At 43.5% G+C, this 12,540-nt stretch overlaps 1 protein-coding gene across 1 annotated transcript in view; it reads right to left on the reverse strand.

Moving 5' to 3' along the window:
* Positions 1 to 12,540, reverse strand: part of ELAPOR1 (endosome-lysosome associated apoptosis and autophagy regulator 1) — a 104,726-nt gene that overhangs the window by 34,717 nt on the left and 57,469 nt on the right. The window contains exons 4-7 of the mRNA XM_036768058.1: positions 5,252 to 5,399; positions 4,637 to 4,717; positions 2,378 to 2,483; positions 2,133 to 2,282 (exon numbers count right to left, since the gene is read on the reverse strand). Coding sequence (XP_036623953.1) covers positions 2,133 to 2,282; positions 2,378 to 2,483; positions 4,637 to 4,717; positions 5,252 to 5,399 — 485 coding nt within the window. The remainder of the gene's footprint in view (positions 1 to 2,132; positions 2,283 to 2,377; positions 2,484 to 4,636; positions 4,718 to 5,251; positions 5,400 to 12,540) is intronic.

Below are 12,540 nucleotides of genomic sequence, written 5' to 3' on the forward strand. Positions count from 1 at the left end.
GTCTCTGTCCTCAAGGTGCTTACATTCTATCAATTAATCAATAAGGATTTAATAATAGCCTACCATGAGAAAAGCATTGTGCTAGGTGCAGGGGGTACAAAATGAAACATTCCCTGCCCTCAAAATGCCTCCGTTCTATGGAAGGGACAACATGTACATACACAGGCTCACAGAAAATAAAGACAAAGCAGATCCACAGTAATTTTCCAGAGGAGAGGACCCTTGCAGCTGAGGGGATGAGGAAACGTTTCATAATGAAACAAGCCCTTGACCAACTGGACTCTATCTGATTCAGAGAGCATTTAGCATTTCTCAGTTGAAAACAGCCAGATCAACATAGAGTTACAATCAAAGGATTACAGGACCGTTTCATGTTACAGCCGGAAGTGACCTTAAAGGTCATTCTCGTCCAACCTCCCCATTTTACAGATGAGGAAATAAAGCTCAGAAGTTAAGGGGCTCATAAAGCCCACAGAATGAAATAAGTGGAAGAGCCAGGCCTGGAGCCCGTGTCTTTTGGCTTCAAGCCCAGTGTTCTCTCAACTGCGTACTGAGTTCTAAAAGTATTCAGTCACTGTATTCCCTTAATGTTTTAAGGCAGCCAGGAAGCTCAGTAGATCAGAGGGCTGGCTGTGGAGTCAGGAAGACCTGAGATCAAATTCTGCCTCAGACACTTACTAGCTATGTGACCCTGGGCAAGACATTCAACCTCTGTCTGCCTCAGTTTCCTTAACTGGTAGGTGCAGATGTTGTAAGGATCAAAAGAGATATTTGTAAAGCACCCAGCACAGAGCCTGCCACATGGCAGCTGCAATATAAAAGTTTATTCCCTTTCCCCTCTCCCCATTCTGCTCCTTCTGTCCATTCTGATGCACTCCAAATTAAAGTGCTAACCACATTCTCCGTAATCCAGATTGAAAAGACCCAGTTCCTATTCAAAAGATTTACATTTGAGGGCTGACTTCTCAGTCGGAGGTAGAAGAATGGAATCCCAAGATCCTGATTCTCAAACTAACTCACAAACCCAAGGCTGTAAACTGATTAACATCATCAAAATAGACGCGGGCAATTTGGCAGAGCCTTGTCATTCAAACCATTGCACAATTGGTGGGCTGGAGAGGGGAGCCTAAGACCGAGAACAACAAAGGCTGCCATTGATGGAGGCACAGGAGGAAACAGAATAAGAAATCCAAGTGGAAAAACAGGAATTTAGACATACAGAGAAAACCATTTGTTTGCCAAACCTAAACATTCCCTTTCTTGCCTAAAGTTACACTAAGCTGGCAAGACCTCTGATAAGGAATAAATACTTTTCATTTTATCAATAGTGAGTGAGTCAGGTCAATTTCCATTCTTAACTGAGCAAACACTCTCATGGGTGATTTGTGAATATGGATTTGTAGGTGAATGTGGTAGTGTGCTTGACTTAGCTTCTGGGGCTACAAATCTTTGTATGTATATTTGCTGGGTCTGAATTTAGTTGTGTAAGGAAGAAAAATGAGCAAAGTTGTTATGAGCAGGTTGAGAGAAAGGACTCACTCTACCCACTTCCAAACCAATCAATTTATTTCAGGCTAGTCTTGAGGACTGTGGAGGCCTGAACAGTCAGGAGACATTAGAACTCTTTTCTCCCTTCAGCATCAGCCCCTTGTCCTCTGTCCCTGCTCCCCCCTTTCCTTCCCCTGCACCTTCACATTTGAGAGACTGCCCTGAACACTTGGCTGCACTGGGCAGAACTCAATTCCTCCCCTCTAGGCAGTGTTTCTCAAGTTGAAGGCTAGAGATGGAAAATTATCAGGAGGTCATAGAAAGAAGTCATTTCTAAGTGAACCACCTTTCCTTTCAAATCAGTACAAGAATGGAAATTCCGGTTCCATTTTTGTTTTTGGAGAATTTTAGTGGGGCATAATGATAGAAACTCTCATTGAAAAAGCACTTTTCAGTTTAGAGAACACAGCCCAGATATCATCTCTTTGGAACTGTAGGGAACTACCAGGATCTGCCTGGAAAGGTCGATTTTGAGAGCCACCATTTAAAGGCCTGGCCAAAAGAATGGCCATTTCCCTTTCTCTTCATGGTATGTCCTTGGGTTTGGGGGTACCTCCAACTCCCTGAGCTTTTAGAAACATCACCTGAGTATTTGTCCGAATCACACTCGTGGCAGGAGGTTTCTCCCTTATTGGAGTAAGAGTTTGCTGGGCAGAGCTTGCAGGTAGAGGAGCCCTCGTTGGCAGCATAGGTACCAGGTTTGCAGGGGAAGCATTCTGAAGTGTAGGCAACCCCTATGAAGAAAAAGAACAGTCTGGGTCCATGGCTGGGCTCGGCCTGGTGCCAGGAAGTCGACAGGAGGCTTAAATCTGAACCCCACATTCTGTACCTGTAATAGCAATATTCCTCACCAGCACAGGCTTACGGACTTTGGACCACAATGAGTAGGCCGTGGTTCTCCAATACAGAACGTTGTTGCCACGATTTAACTCCACCTGAAGACAAGTAAAAGGAGTGACTCCCAGATCGGGGAGCCATGAACACATCAAAGATTCGGCCTCTAATCTCTTGACCAACTTCTCCTCCGAGCTCCTTAAACCACAGTCTCTCCTCCCCTCTTTCCTACTCCTACTGCCTATCAAACAGTCACTCAACAAGCATTTATTAAACACCTACTATGTGCCTGATACTGGGGATACAATGACAAAGGGGAACCCAGTCCTTGTACTGAAAGAACGGTCAAGGGAGACACATATATACAACAGACACATATATACAAAATGCTTTCAAACCAGATGCGGGGTAACCTTGAGGGAGAAGTCTCCAAGGAGACAGAGCACATAAAGGCAGGGAGATGTGAGATGGAGAGTCATGGAGAGGAACAGCAAGATACCCACTTTGGCTGGACCATGGGGTGCCTATAGGGAGAGGAGTAAAGGCTGGAGCAGGTCAGGTTGTGAAAAATTTCAGGTGCCAATCAGAGTTTTTGTTTGATGCCAGGGCTAACAGCGAGCCACCAGAATTTATTGAAGAGGAGGATGACACGGTCAGAGCTGTACTTTGGGCAAATCCTTTTGGAAGCTGTGTTGTTGTGGCTGTTGTTTGTCCTCTGTTCTTGAAGAGGACCAATGACATTCCAGGTGATTGCTTGACTTGTTGGAGAGTTGGATTTAAGTGAGGAAGAGCTGAGCAAAGTCGCCAGCCTCACTCTCTCCTCCAGAGTCACTGAAGTCCACTGGTAGGACAAAAGTCAAGACGACTGGCCTCGGCCAGGGATGCAGTGGATGACCTTGGCCTTTCTAAATTAAGGTCACTCCCAGGCCTCAGTTTGTATGAGGCGATGCCCTTTCAATGACTAAGGGTTGCTGAGTGGAAGATGGATCGGAGTGGGGACAGAGGAGCCAGGAGGCCTCCACAGAGAAACCAATCAAAGGTCTGTGTATGTGAGAGATCATGAGGGCCTGTGGCTAGGGCAGTGGCTATGTGAGTGGAGAGAAAAGGGACATATGCTGGAGATGGCATAGAGGTAGAAATGACAAGGTTCACAGGAGCCAAGGACAATACTAAGATTCTGAAGGACAGAAGGTACCCCTGACAGAAACAGGAACATGTAGAAAATGGGGTGGCCGATGGTGAGTGCAGTTTTGGCCCTGTTGAGTTTGAGATGCCTATGGGATGTCAGTTTTAAATGTCCAATAGGCATTTAATTAGTCAGGACTGGACCTAGGGGTCTGGAGAGAAAGGGAGGGAGAGGAGGAGGAGGAGGGTGAGAGGGTAAAGATGGAGAGATGGGGAGATAGAGAGAGAGACAGAGAGAGAGAGAGAGAGACAGAGAGAGAAGAGAGGAGAGGAGAGGAGAGGGAGAGACAGAGACAGAGACAGAGACAGACTAGGGTTGGATATTCTCCGCACAGAGAGTTGAACCTATGGGAGACAATAAAGTTATGAGTGAAGAGAACATAGAAAAGATGTTCCAGAACAGAGATTTGGGGGACACCTGCCTATTATCCTCCCCCCTGCCCCCATTCACCCAAGGATTTAGAGGTGGGAGGATCCTTATCTATTACCTAGTCCAACCCCCTTATTTTATATATGAACTTTATATATAAACTTCTATTTTGTATAGAAGTGAAAACTGAAGCCCAGACAGAAGAAGCAACTTGCCCAGGATCACACCGATATTAAATCTTGTATTTCCTTCCCAGTTCACCTCTCCCACCAAGTACCCTGTCACCACCATTACTTTTGTGACCTCTCTTACTGTGATTCCAGCCACATCCTCCAGTGACACCCCTTTTTGGTGAGTCCAGCAGGGTTGCTAACAATGAGAGTGATTTCCATTCTGTCATTCCCACCTGTGACTCTCCATCCCTAGTATCTGGAAAATCAGCATCTACAGATGGGAAACTGCCCAATGCCCTGATCAAACCCATTCAGATGGGAGGGAGGGTCCCACCCTCATGTATCAGTCTCAGAGGAAAGAGAAGATGATTTTTTCCCCTCTCATCAGGTCAGACCCACAGTCTTCCAACACTTCGGTAACTTTTGAATGGAGATGCAAACTAGTGAGGAGCACTGGTTGGAAGGGAAGGCTTTTGCTTTTGTTTTTGTTTGGCTATGCCCAGAAAGGAGGCTGGTGCATACTTACACTATGGTATTCCCACCCCTTTTCTGTAGTTTTCATCCACCTAGAGTCTTCTATGTTAGGTTGACACTGATCGTTCTGAACCTGGGACAGAAGGAAATATGAAATCAGGGCTCAAGTTCCCCAGGGAATGAGCGCATTCATTTTTTACCCAAGACCATACTAGCTCACAACTCTTAATAGACCTTTAGGTGGTCTTTTTGACAGGAAACAAGTTGCCAATTTGCTTGAGAATAACATCTCTGATGGGGAAGTGGAAAACAGGAACCCTTTGCTCCTTATAACACTGAGACTTCAAGATCCTATAGTAATACTATAGTTCGTTAAAATAAAAAACATTAATGTAATTTACATGTGATTTGCATATCAGTCCAAATCAAGACACTTAGAAACTTCACAAGCTCTGCTTTCTGCCCACCCCATCCTCCTCCATGGTGTCTTCCCCCAGTCCCCTATAGACTGTGAAGTTGGCCCTTATAATCCTCTATAGCCCTCCTGGCAGCAAGCTAAAAAAGTCCCGCTTAGTCTTCACTGCCTGCACAGCCCTTCCCTAGTGGTTCTGAACAAACAGATTTCAGCCCTTGACAAGCCCAGCAACCCCTCTGGCTGAGAGCTTACAAAAAATTCAAAGATGATGCCGGTGTCCGGGTATAAATACTCAAATGACACAGTGCCTGACTGCTTTAGGTTGACAGCATATATCAATGTGGCCGTGCATTCATCTGTGTTCGAGGCGATGTAGTCACCCAAGGGAACCCAGGTTGACCTATGTGGAGAAAGAAGCCGAAATCACTGGAAGGAGGCTCTCCATACCTGTCGGACACTGGGAGGAGGGGTTGCTCAAAGCCTTCAGCAGGTATTCTGGGGGATTCCAAAACCAATGAGTGCCAAAGTTTCTTCGAACTAGGAAGACTTTTTCATAGAATTAAAAAGGACATTAGAAATAGTCTAGAGCACTTACATGAACTGATTCATAGTGAAGTGAATAGAACCAGGAAAACGTTGTACATGGTAACAACATTATTTGATGAAGAATTGAATGACCTAGCTATTCTTGGCAATACAATGATCCAAGACCATCCCAAAGGATATCCGCCTCCAGACAAAGAACTGATATTGTTTGAATACAGACTGAAACATGTTATTTTTTCTTTTCTTTTCTTTTTTTCTTTTATTTGAGTCTTCCTGTACAAAATGACTAATACGGAAGTGTTTTACACAATTGCACATGTATAACCTATATCTGATTGCTTACCATCTCAGGGAGGAGGAATGGGAGGGGAAGAAGGGAGGGATAGAATTGGGAACTCAAAACTTTAAATAAAAATGTTTAAAAAATCGAAAGAAAAAAAAAAAGAAATGGTCTAGACATAGACCAACCCCATCATTTTATAAACTGAGGGGAATGAAGCTCAAAAACTAAAGCCTAAACTTGAAAAAAAAACCTCATTGCAGGACAGTGGAGAGGCCTGAGAAAGTTAGAGGAGCCTAATGTCTACCCCCTCCCCCAGCTTCACATTAAGCAATCTGATTCATTAATTTTACAGTCATTTATAGTCATTACAAATGTAGGCTTCACTTTACAAAGATTCACAGAGGATTTTTTTAAAAATCGCAAGCTCATCTTAAAAACCTCATATGACTTTCAAACATTCTCTTATATACAACCTTGCAGAATTACAGAATTGTGTAGAGTGAGGCATCCCAGCACCGCTCTGAGTCCTAACTAGCAATTCTTGTGCCCAGGGCAAACATCACGAAATATATCCTCAAATCAACTTTTTAAAGATGAATTCAGTTGAGAGTGAGTGGAGACTTGGAGGAGAGACCTTGGGTCACAAGGCTTCATGGGGGAAGAGATCCTGGGATAGTGCTCCATAGAGGGAAGACTGAGACCCTGGAACATCAAATGACTGCAACTAGGACAGACACCACAGGAGAGGGAAACAGAGTCAAGGAGGAACTTACCTAGGGTACAGACAGACAAGAGGTGGAGATGAGAGGGAAGTGGGCCACTGGGCACCTTTCTGCCCCATTCAACCAGTTACTCTTGCTTACTAGATACTAGGGGCAGCTAGATGGCACAGTAGATATGGAGTGCCAGCCTTGAAGTCAGGAAAACTCATCTTCCTCAGTTCAAATCTGGCCTTGGACATTAGCTATGTGACCCTGGGCAAGTCACTTCACCCTGTTTGCCTCAGCTTCCTCATCTGTCAAATGAGCTGGAGAAGGAAATGGCAAACCATTCCAGTATCTTTGCCAAGAAAACCCCAAATGGGGTCACAAAGAGTCAGACATGACTGAAAACCACTGAACAAAACCAACTATATACTAAGATCTGTTTTTTCTGCATGCTAAAAAGTACAAGTACTATTAGCACCCTCTAAATTTCAGCACCCTGAGGCAAAGCTCTGATTACTCCATCCTAATTATAGTTTAACTGCTATATATATTCTGTGTATTGTAATCCATTGAACTGACAAATTTGCACCCTCACCCCCCAGGTGCTAGCAATCCCCTCTCCTTTCCCTCTACTCCCCCACTCGAAAAATGATCTTGTATTTATTCTGTATATGTTCATATATGTACATGTTGTCTCTCCCTTTGGAATGTAAAGTTCTTGATGGCAGGGCTTTTTTTACTTATGTCTTTGTATCCCCAGTGTCTGGCACATAGCAGGTACTTCATAAATGCTTACTGATTGCTTGTTTGATATAGAATAATCATTGATTAATGTGGATTGGTTGATTGGGAACCTTTAACTGCCATATATCACAAGGGTATTTCGTGCTCTGAAATGGAAAGAAATGCTTTAGGCTTCTTGGGGCATTAAGAGAGAAATGCTCTCAACTCCAGATAACACAGCACTCCAACTATCCTGTGCAGATGTCTTTCTAGCCTCATCTTTAAAATCCCCAAAGTTCCACTGGAAAGGCATTCCAGCCTCTTACAAATTATGGAGTCACAGTGTTCTTCTTATCATATGATCTAAATGGATTTTTTTCTGCAGTGAAAATTCATGTGCTTTTATGCTGAGCTCAGCAGGATGGGGGTGGGGAGGCAGTTATCCTTCACCACTATCAACAAACGTGTTGAGAGCTGCCGTATGGAAGATTCTGTGCTCAGTAATCTAGCTACATGATCCCATCATATATATGGAAACTCTAATGTAGATTGTCCTTCTGTGGTTCTCATATCTATTAGCTATGTGACCATGAGTGAATTACTTAGTCTTTCTGGGCTGATATGAGTCTGTTCTGAGTCTTTCTTCTCAACCACCGTTGCTGGGAATAAAGGGCTTTGTAACCTATAAGATGTAAATTACTGGTAATTATTTCTTCTGTGGCTCCAATAACCCCAATCAGACACTGATTGTGGATCTCTCTCTCTCTCTCTCTCTCTCCAATTTGTATACACTCTAAGTTGCGAGCCAGAAAACTTGGAAGTAATAAACGTGGAAAGAGTGGCCTGAGATTCTGATCTATTCTTTTGTCACTTTTATTCTCAAACGAAAACCTTAGCTTCTTTTCTCCTTCCAGTGCCCCCCAGGTTTAGGGAGGGGAGCCAAAGTGCCCCAAACACACAGAGTATGTCCGAAGACCCAGAACAAATCAAAATGAAAGACACAAGTAGAACCAAGGGGTTCTGGTGTTCACCCTAGTCCAATCTATTTCTCTAGAAATGGCTCCTCTACTCTGCTGACTCTAGAATAGAAACGTAAATTGCTTTTTTTTTATGGGCAAATCACCTATCTTGCCATATTCCTTAACACTAACAAAAGCCTTCATCCACCCATCCATTCATTCAACAAGTATTTATTAAGCACTATTATGTACCAGGCTAAGCTTTGGAAATACAAAAAAAGGGCAGAAATACTGACCTTCCTCTCAAAGGGCTCACATTCTAATGGGGAAGACAATGTGCAAACAATTACATACATAAAGGAGATATACAGTGTAATGGAAGGTAACATCAGAGGAAAGGGACTTGGTAGGAGAGACTTTGTGTAGGAGATGGTGGTGCCATAAGGGAGCTTTGAAGGAATTAGGTTAAAAGGTCAAGGTGAGGAGGGAGTGCATTCCAGGCATGGGGGTAAAGGCTGGGAGAGAGGAGATGGAATGATGGATATGTAGAGTTTGTGAAAGAGGGTGATATGAAATGAGCCTTGGAAGCAGGGCTAGAGCCAGGTTGTAAAGGATTTTAAATGCCAGACAGAGGTTTTGTGTTTTACCCTAGAAGCAATCCCCTGAAGAGTGCTCCCTTTGCTTTGGCCACAAAATGCAGCAGTGCTCCTCATTAAGTGGAAATCCTTTCAACTCCCCAAAGCTGAGCTCATCATTAACCTAAATGGCATTGATTTCTCCTGTTCTGAAAAAGACAAAACTTGCCACCCAGCACCAGCTATAAATAACCTCTGAGGTTTGATGAATTATTAAATTGATACCAAAAGTAGGTTACATTTGCAAGTTGTACATAAACAGCCTTGATTTTGTCGGGTCTCGGTGTCCCTGATTGAGAAGAGAGGCTTTGTGGACAAAAGCACTTCCAGGCCCAGAGCTAGATCTATGAAAAGAAGGGCCACGAGTGGATTTACTTAACGCTGACATCCCTACTATGAATTCCATGATGGCCTTAGGAAAACTAAGGCTGACCATGAGAAGGCCTATTACACAATATGGAGAGAATCTGGTCATCCTTAACCCTAGTTTCATCATGCTGGTAAAGAGAAAGGAGAAATAACTCAGCCTAGTTCAGGGATTTCCAAATGTTGGGCTCCCCAAGGCAGTGAGGTACAGTAGAAAGAGGAACTGGAGGAGCTGGGTTCAAATCTAGGCTCTGCCACTTACTACTTGTGTGACTTTGGCCAAGTCACTTCCTTCTATGTACCTCAGTCTCCTCAGGGGGTTGGACTAGATGACCTCTAAGGGTCCTTCCAGCTCTAGGTCTATGATCATCTTCTGATCCCGTCATCGGTATTTGTGGACTTTTCCTTTCCTCGTTTTCTTCAATCTTTTGTTCTATCTTTCCCATGACTACATCATCTCTGTTTCTTCTTCCTTGGTCCCTGATCCCCATTTTTTTCCCTACACCAGGTCCAACCAAGGATCATCTGAAGTCTCAAGAACCCCTCTGGGAAATGCTGATCAGATAAATTACACAACAGAACTGGAAAACCTTATTTCTGTGCATCAGTCCCCCACCAAGTCGCTGCCTTGCCGTGGGGATCTCAGTTAAGTCACCAAACCTTCATAAAGTCTCCATTTCTCACTTTTCCTAATAGGAAGCAAAAATCCCTCTCCTGAAAGTGTGTGAAAGAAATGAACGAAACCAGTCTCTGAAGTCTTCCGAACTCCTGGAAGAAAGGCACTGTAGAAATACAAGATGTTATATTATCCTACATCCTGCATCAGTGAACTAAGCTGAGAGATAATCTCTGAAATCTATCTCAGGGCTGTCTCTAGAGAGCTAAGAAAGCCTTTCTGTGCACGGAAGTGAATTGATCATATGGGCTGAGACTGCATCTTGTTCTGACCAAATTACACTCTCCATTAGGACTTAAATAGTGGTTGTCTTAACCCCACACACTCTGTCTCCTCTTATGGCTTTTTTCTTTTTGTCACCAGCCTGTCTCAGTTTCACCCATCCCACCCCCTCCAGAAACCTGTTGTCATGCTAATGAGCACAGAGCATAAAAATGAATGCTGAGGTAAGTCAAACTGCTCTATTAAATGTCCATTCTGCTTAGCAGAGACAGACTTAATGGGGCTTCCAGGAGATGTAACTTAAGGAATTTGAGGGGCCTCTCCTGCTCTCCAAATTTAAGACTTCATCTAGTCATTCACTGCCTTTATCTTGTATACAAGGATTAGTTTGGCATTACTTCAGAGGAAATATTGGCTTGTTTTCTTTCTTCATTAATGACATTTTTTCAATGTCAACACTGTTTAACAAAGCATAGTGTACAATACCTCATATATCTTTGTATCCCTCACAATGCTTATGCTTAGTTCCTTGTGCATAATCAATGCTAAATAAATATTTGTGGAATGAATGAATGAACATCCAAATATATAAAGGTGACGGACCAGCATCTCTAAAAAGCACTGCTGTTTTGCATCTTTTTGGCTTCTTAGCAAAGATCTCTTTAGCTGAGAGACTTTCTAACCTTCAGGCCATAATAGACTTTGGTGACCATTAAGTAGTGTTTAACCCATCCTCTGGCTGCAAGAGTTCCACCTTTTAGGTTTGGTTGAACTACACTTATGAGTTAACACCAGGCCTCAAGGAGAAAGCCAGGCCCTTTGCATCGCTCCCCATGTTTTAATGTAGGAGCAATGAGACCTATCTCCACAACATTTTTTCTCTTTATTGTGTTAGGTATTGGGTCCTTGAAGGGAATGCCAATGGAGTGGAAGCTCTATTGGGTCACAGAATCATACATTTAGAACTGCAAGGGACCTCGGAGGTCATCAAGTCTAACCCTCTCATTTTACAAATGAGGTAACTGAGGCACAAGGGATTAAGTATATTCCTAGTAATAGTAATAATAGCCAACATTTATAGTCCAAATCCAGCCTCAAACATTTACTAGCTGTGTGACCCTGGGCAAGTCACTTCACCTTGTTTGCCTCAGTTTCCTCATCTGTCAAATGAACTGGAGAAGGAAATGGCAATCCACTCCAGTATTTTTGCCAAGAAAATCCCAAATGGGGTCATGAAGAGTCAGATATGATTGAAATGACCAAACAACCACCACCACAACAACATGTAGTGGTTTAAGATTTACAAAGCACTTCACAAATATTATCTCCTTTTATTCTCAAAATAACTCTGGGAGGTAGGTGCTACTACCATCTTCATTTTACAGATGGGGAAACTGAGGCAATCAGGTTATGTGACTGGCCCAGGGTCACCCAGCTAGTAAGTATCTGAAGCCAGGGTTTAGTCTCCCTGACTCCAGGCCTGGAATTCCATTCCCTGTGCCCCTAGATGTCCAGATTAGTATTTCCCTGAGGTAGGACTTGATACTAGGTCTTTTTGATGCCAACACTTTCTCCACTATTCCATCCTAACTCTTCAAGGTCCTACTCAAGCCGGGAAGGCTTTGAGTTAGGGCTTGGTGATGGACTTGCAGGTCAAGCTTCTAATGTAGGTTTAGACAGACTAATCACCAGGCTGGTTATGGGTGACAAATTTTGGGACTCAAAAGACTCAGAGATGATCTTTCAAGGTCTAGAGGAGTCGCACATGTTTCACAGAATCTTGGAGCTGGGAGGGACCATGAAGTCATCTAATCTGACCCAGACCTGAACAAGTATCTTCCCCCCAACATTCCTGACAAGTAGTCAATGGGTTTCTTCTTGAAGATCACCCTTTGATGAAAAGGAATCCCCCACTTCCTCCTGAAGCAGGCCATGCCATTTCTTAAAAACTCCAATGGTTGGGAAGTTTGCCCTTGGCCAGAACCTAAGACTGCCCCCTCTGCAAATCCCACTGATTGTTCTTAGTTCTGTTCTCTGGGGCCCAAGCCTAATGGGAACAAGTCTAATCCCTCTTCCATAAATATAGCAGCCCTTCTCATTGTTTAAGACAGTAATTCTGTCCTGATTTTTCTCTTCTCTGGTCTAAGCATCCCCAGTTCTTTCAACCCATCCTTAATGCAGCATGACTCACACTTGGCTTGGCTTCCTCTGGACAATTATTAGCCTATCAATGGCATCCCTAAAATGGGTATCTAGAACAGAACCCAATCCTCTAGATAGAGTCTAACCAGGACACAGTACCACCAGACTTTCACACTTCTCTGTTTCTGGGTACTATTGGTATCAATACAGTATAAACTTATATTCGCTTTATTTTAGCTGCCATATTTCACACTGGGCACTAAACCCAGATCTCTATCTGGA

The sequence above is a fragment of the Trichosurus vulpecula genome, chromosome 7 (genome assembly GCF_011100635.1).
Source record: "Trichosurus vulpecula isolate mTriVul1 chromosome 7, mTriVul1.pri, whole genome shotgun sequence".
Taxonomy (NCBI): Eukaryota; Metazoa; Chordata; class Mammalia; order Diprotodontia; family Phalangeridae; genus Trichosurus; species Trichosurus vulpecula.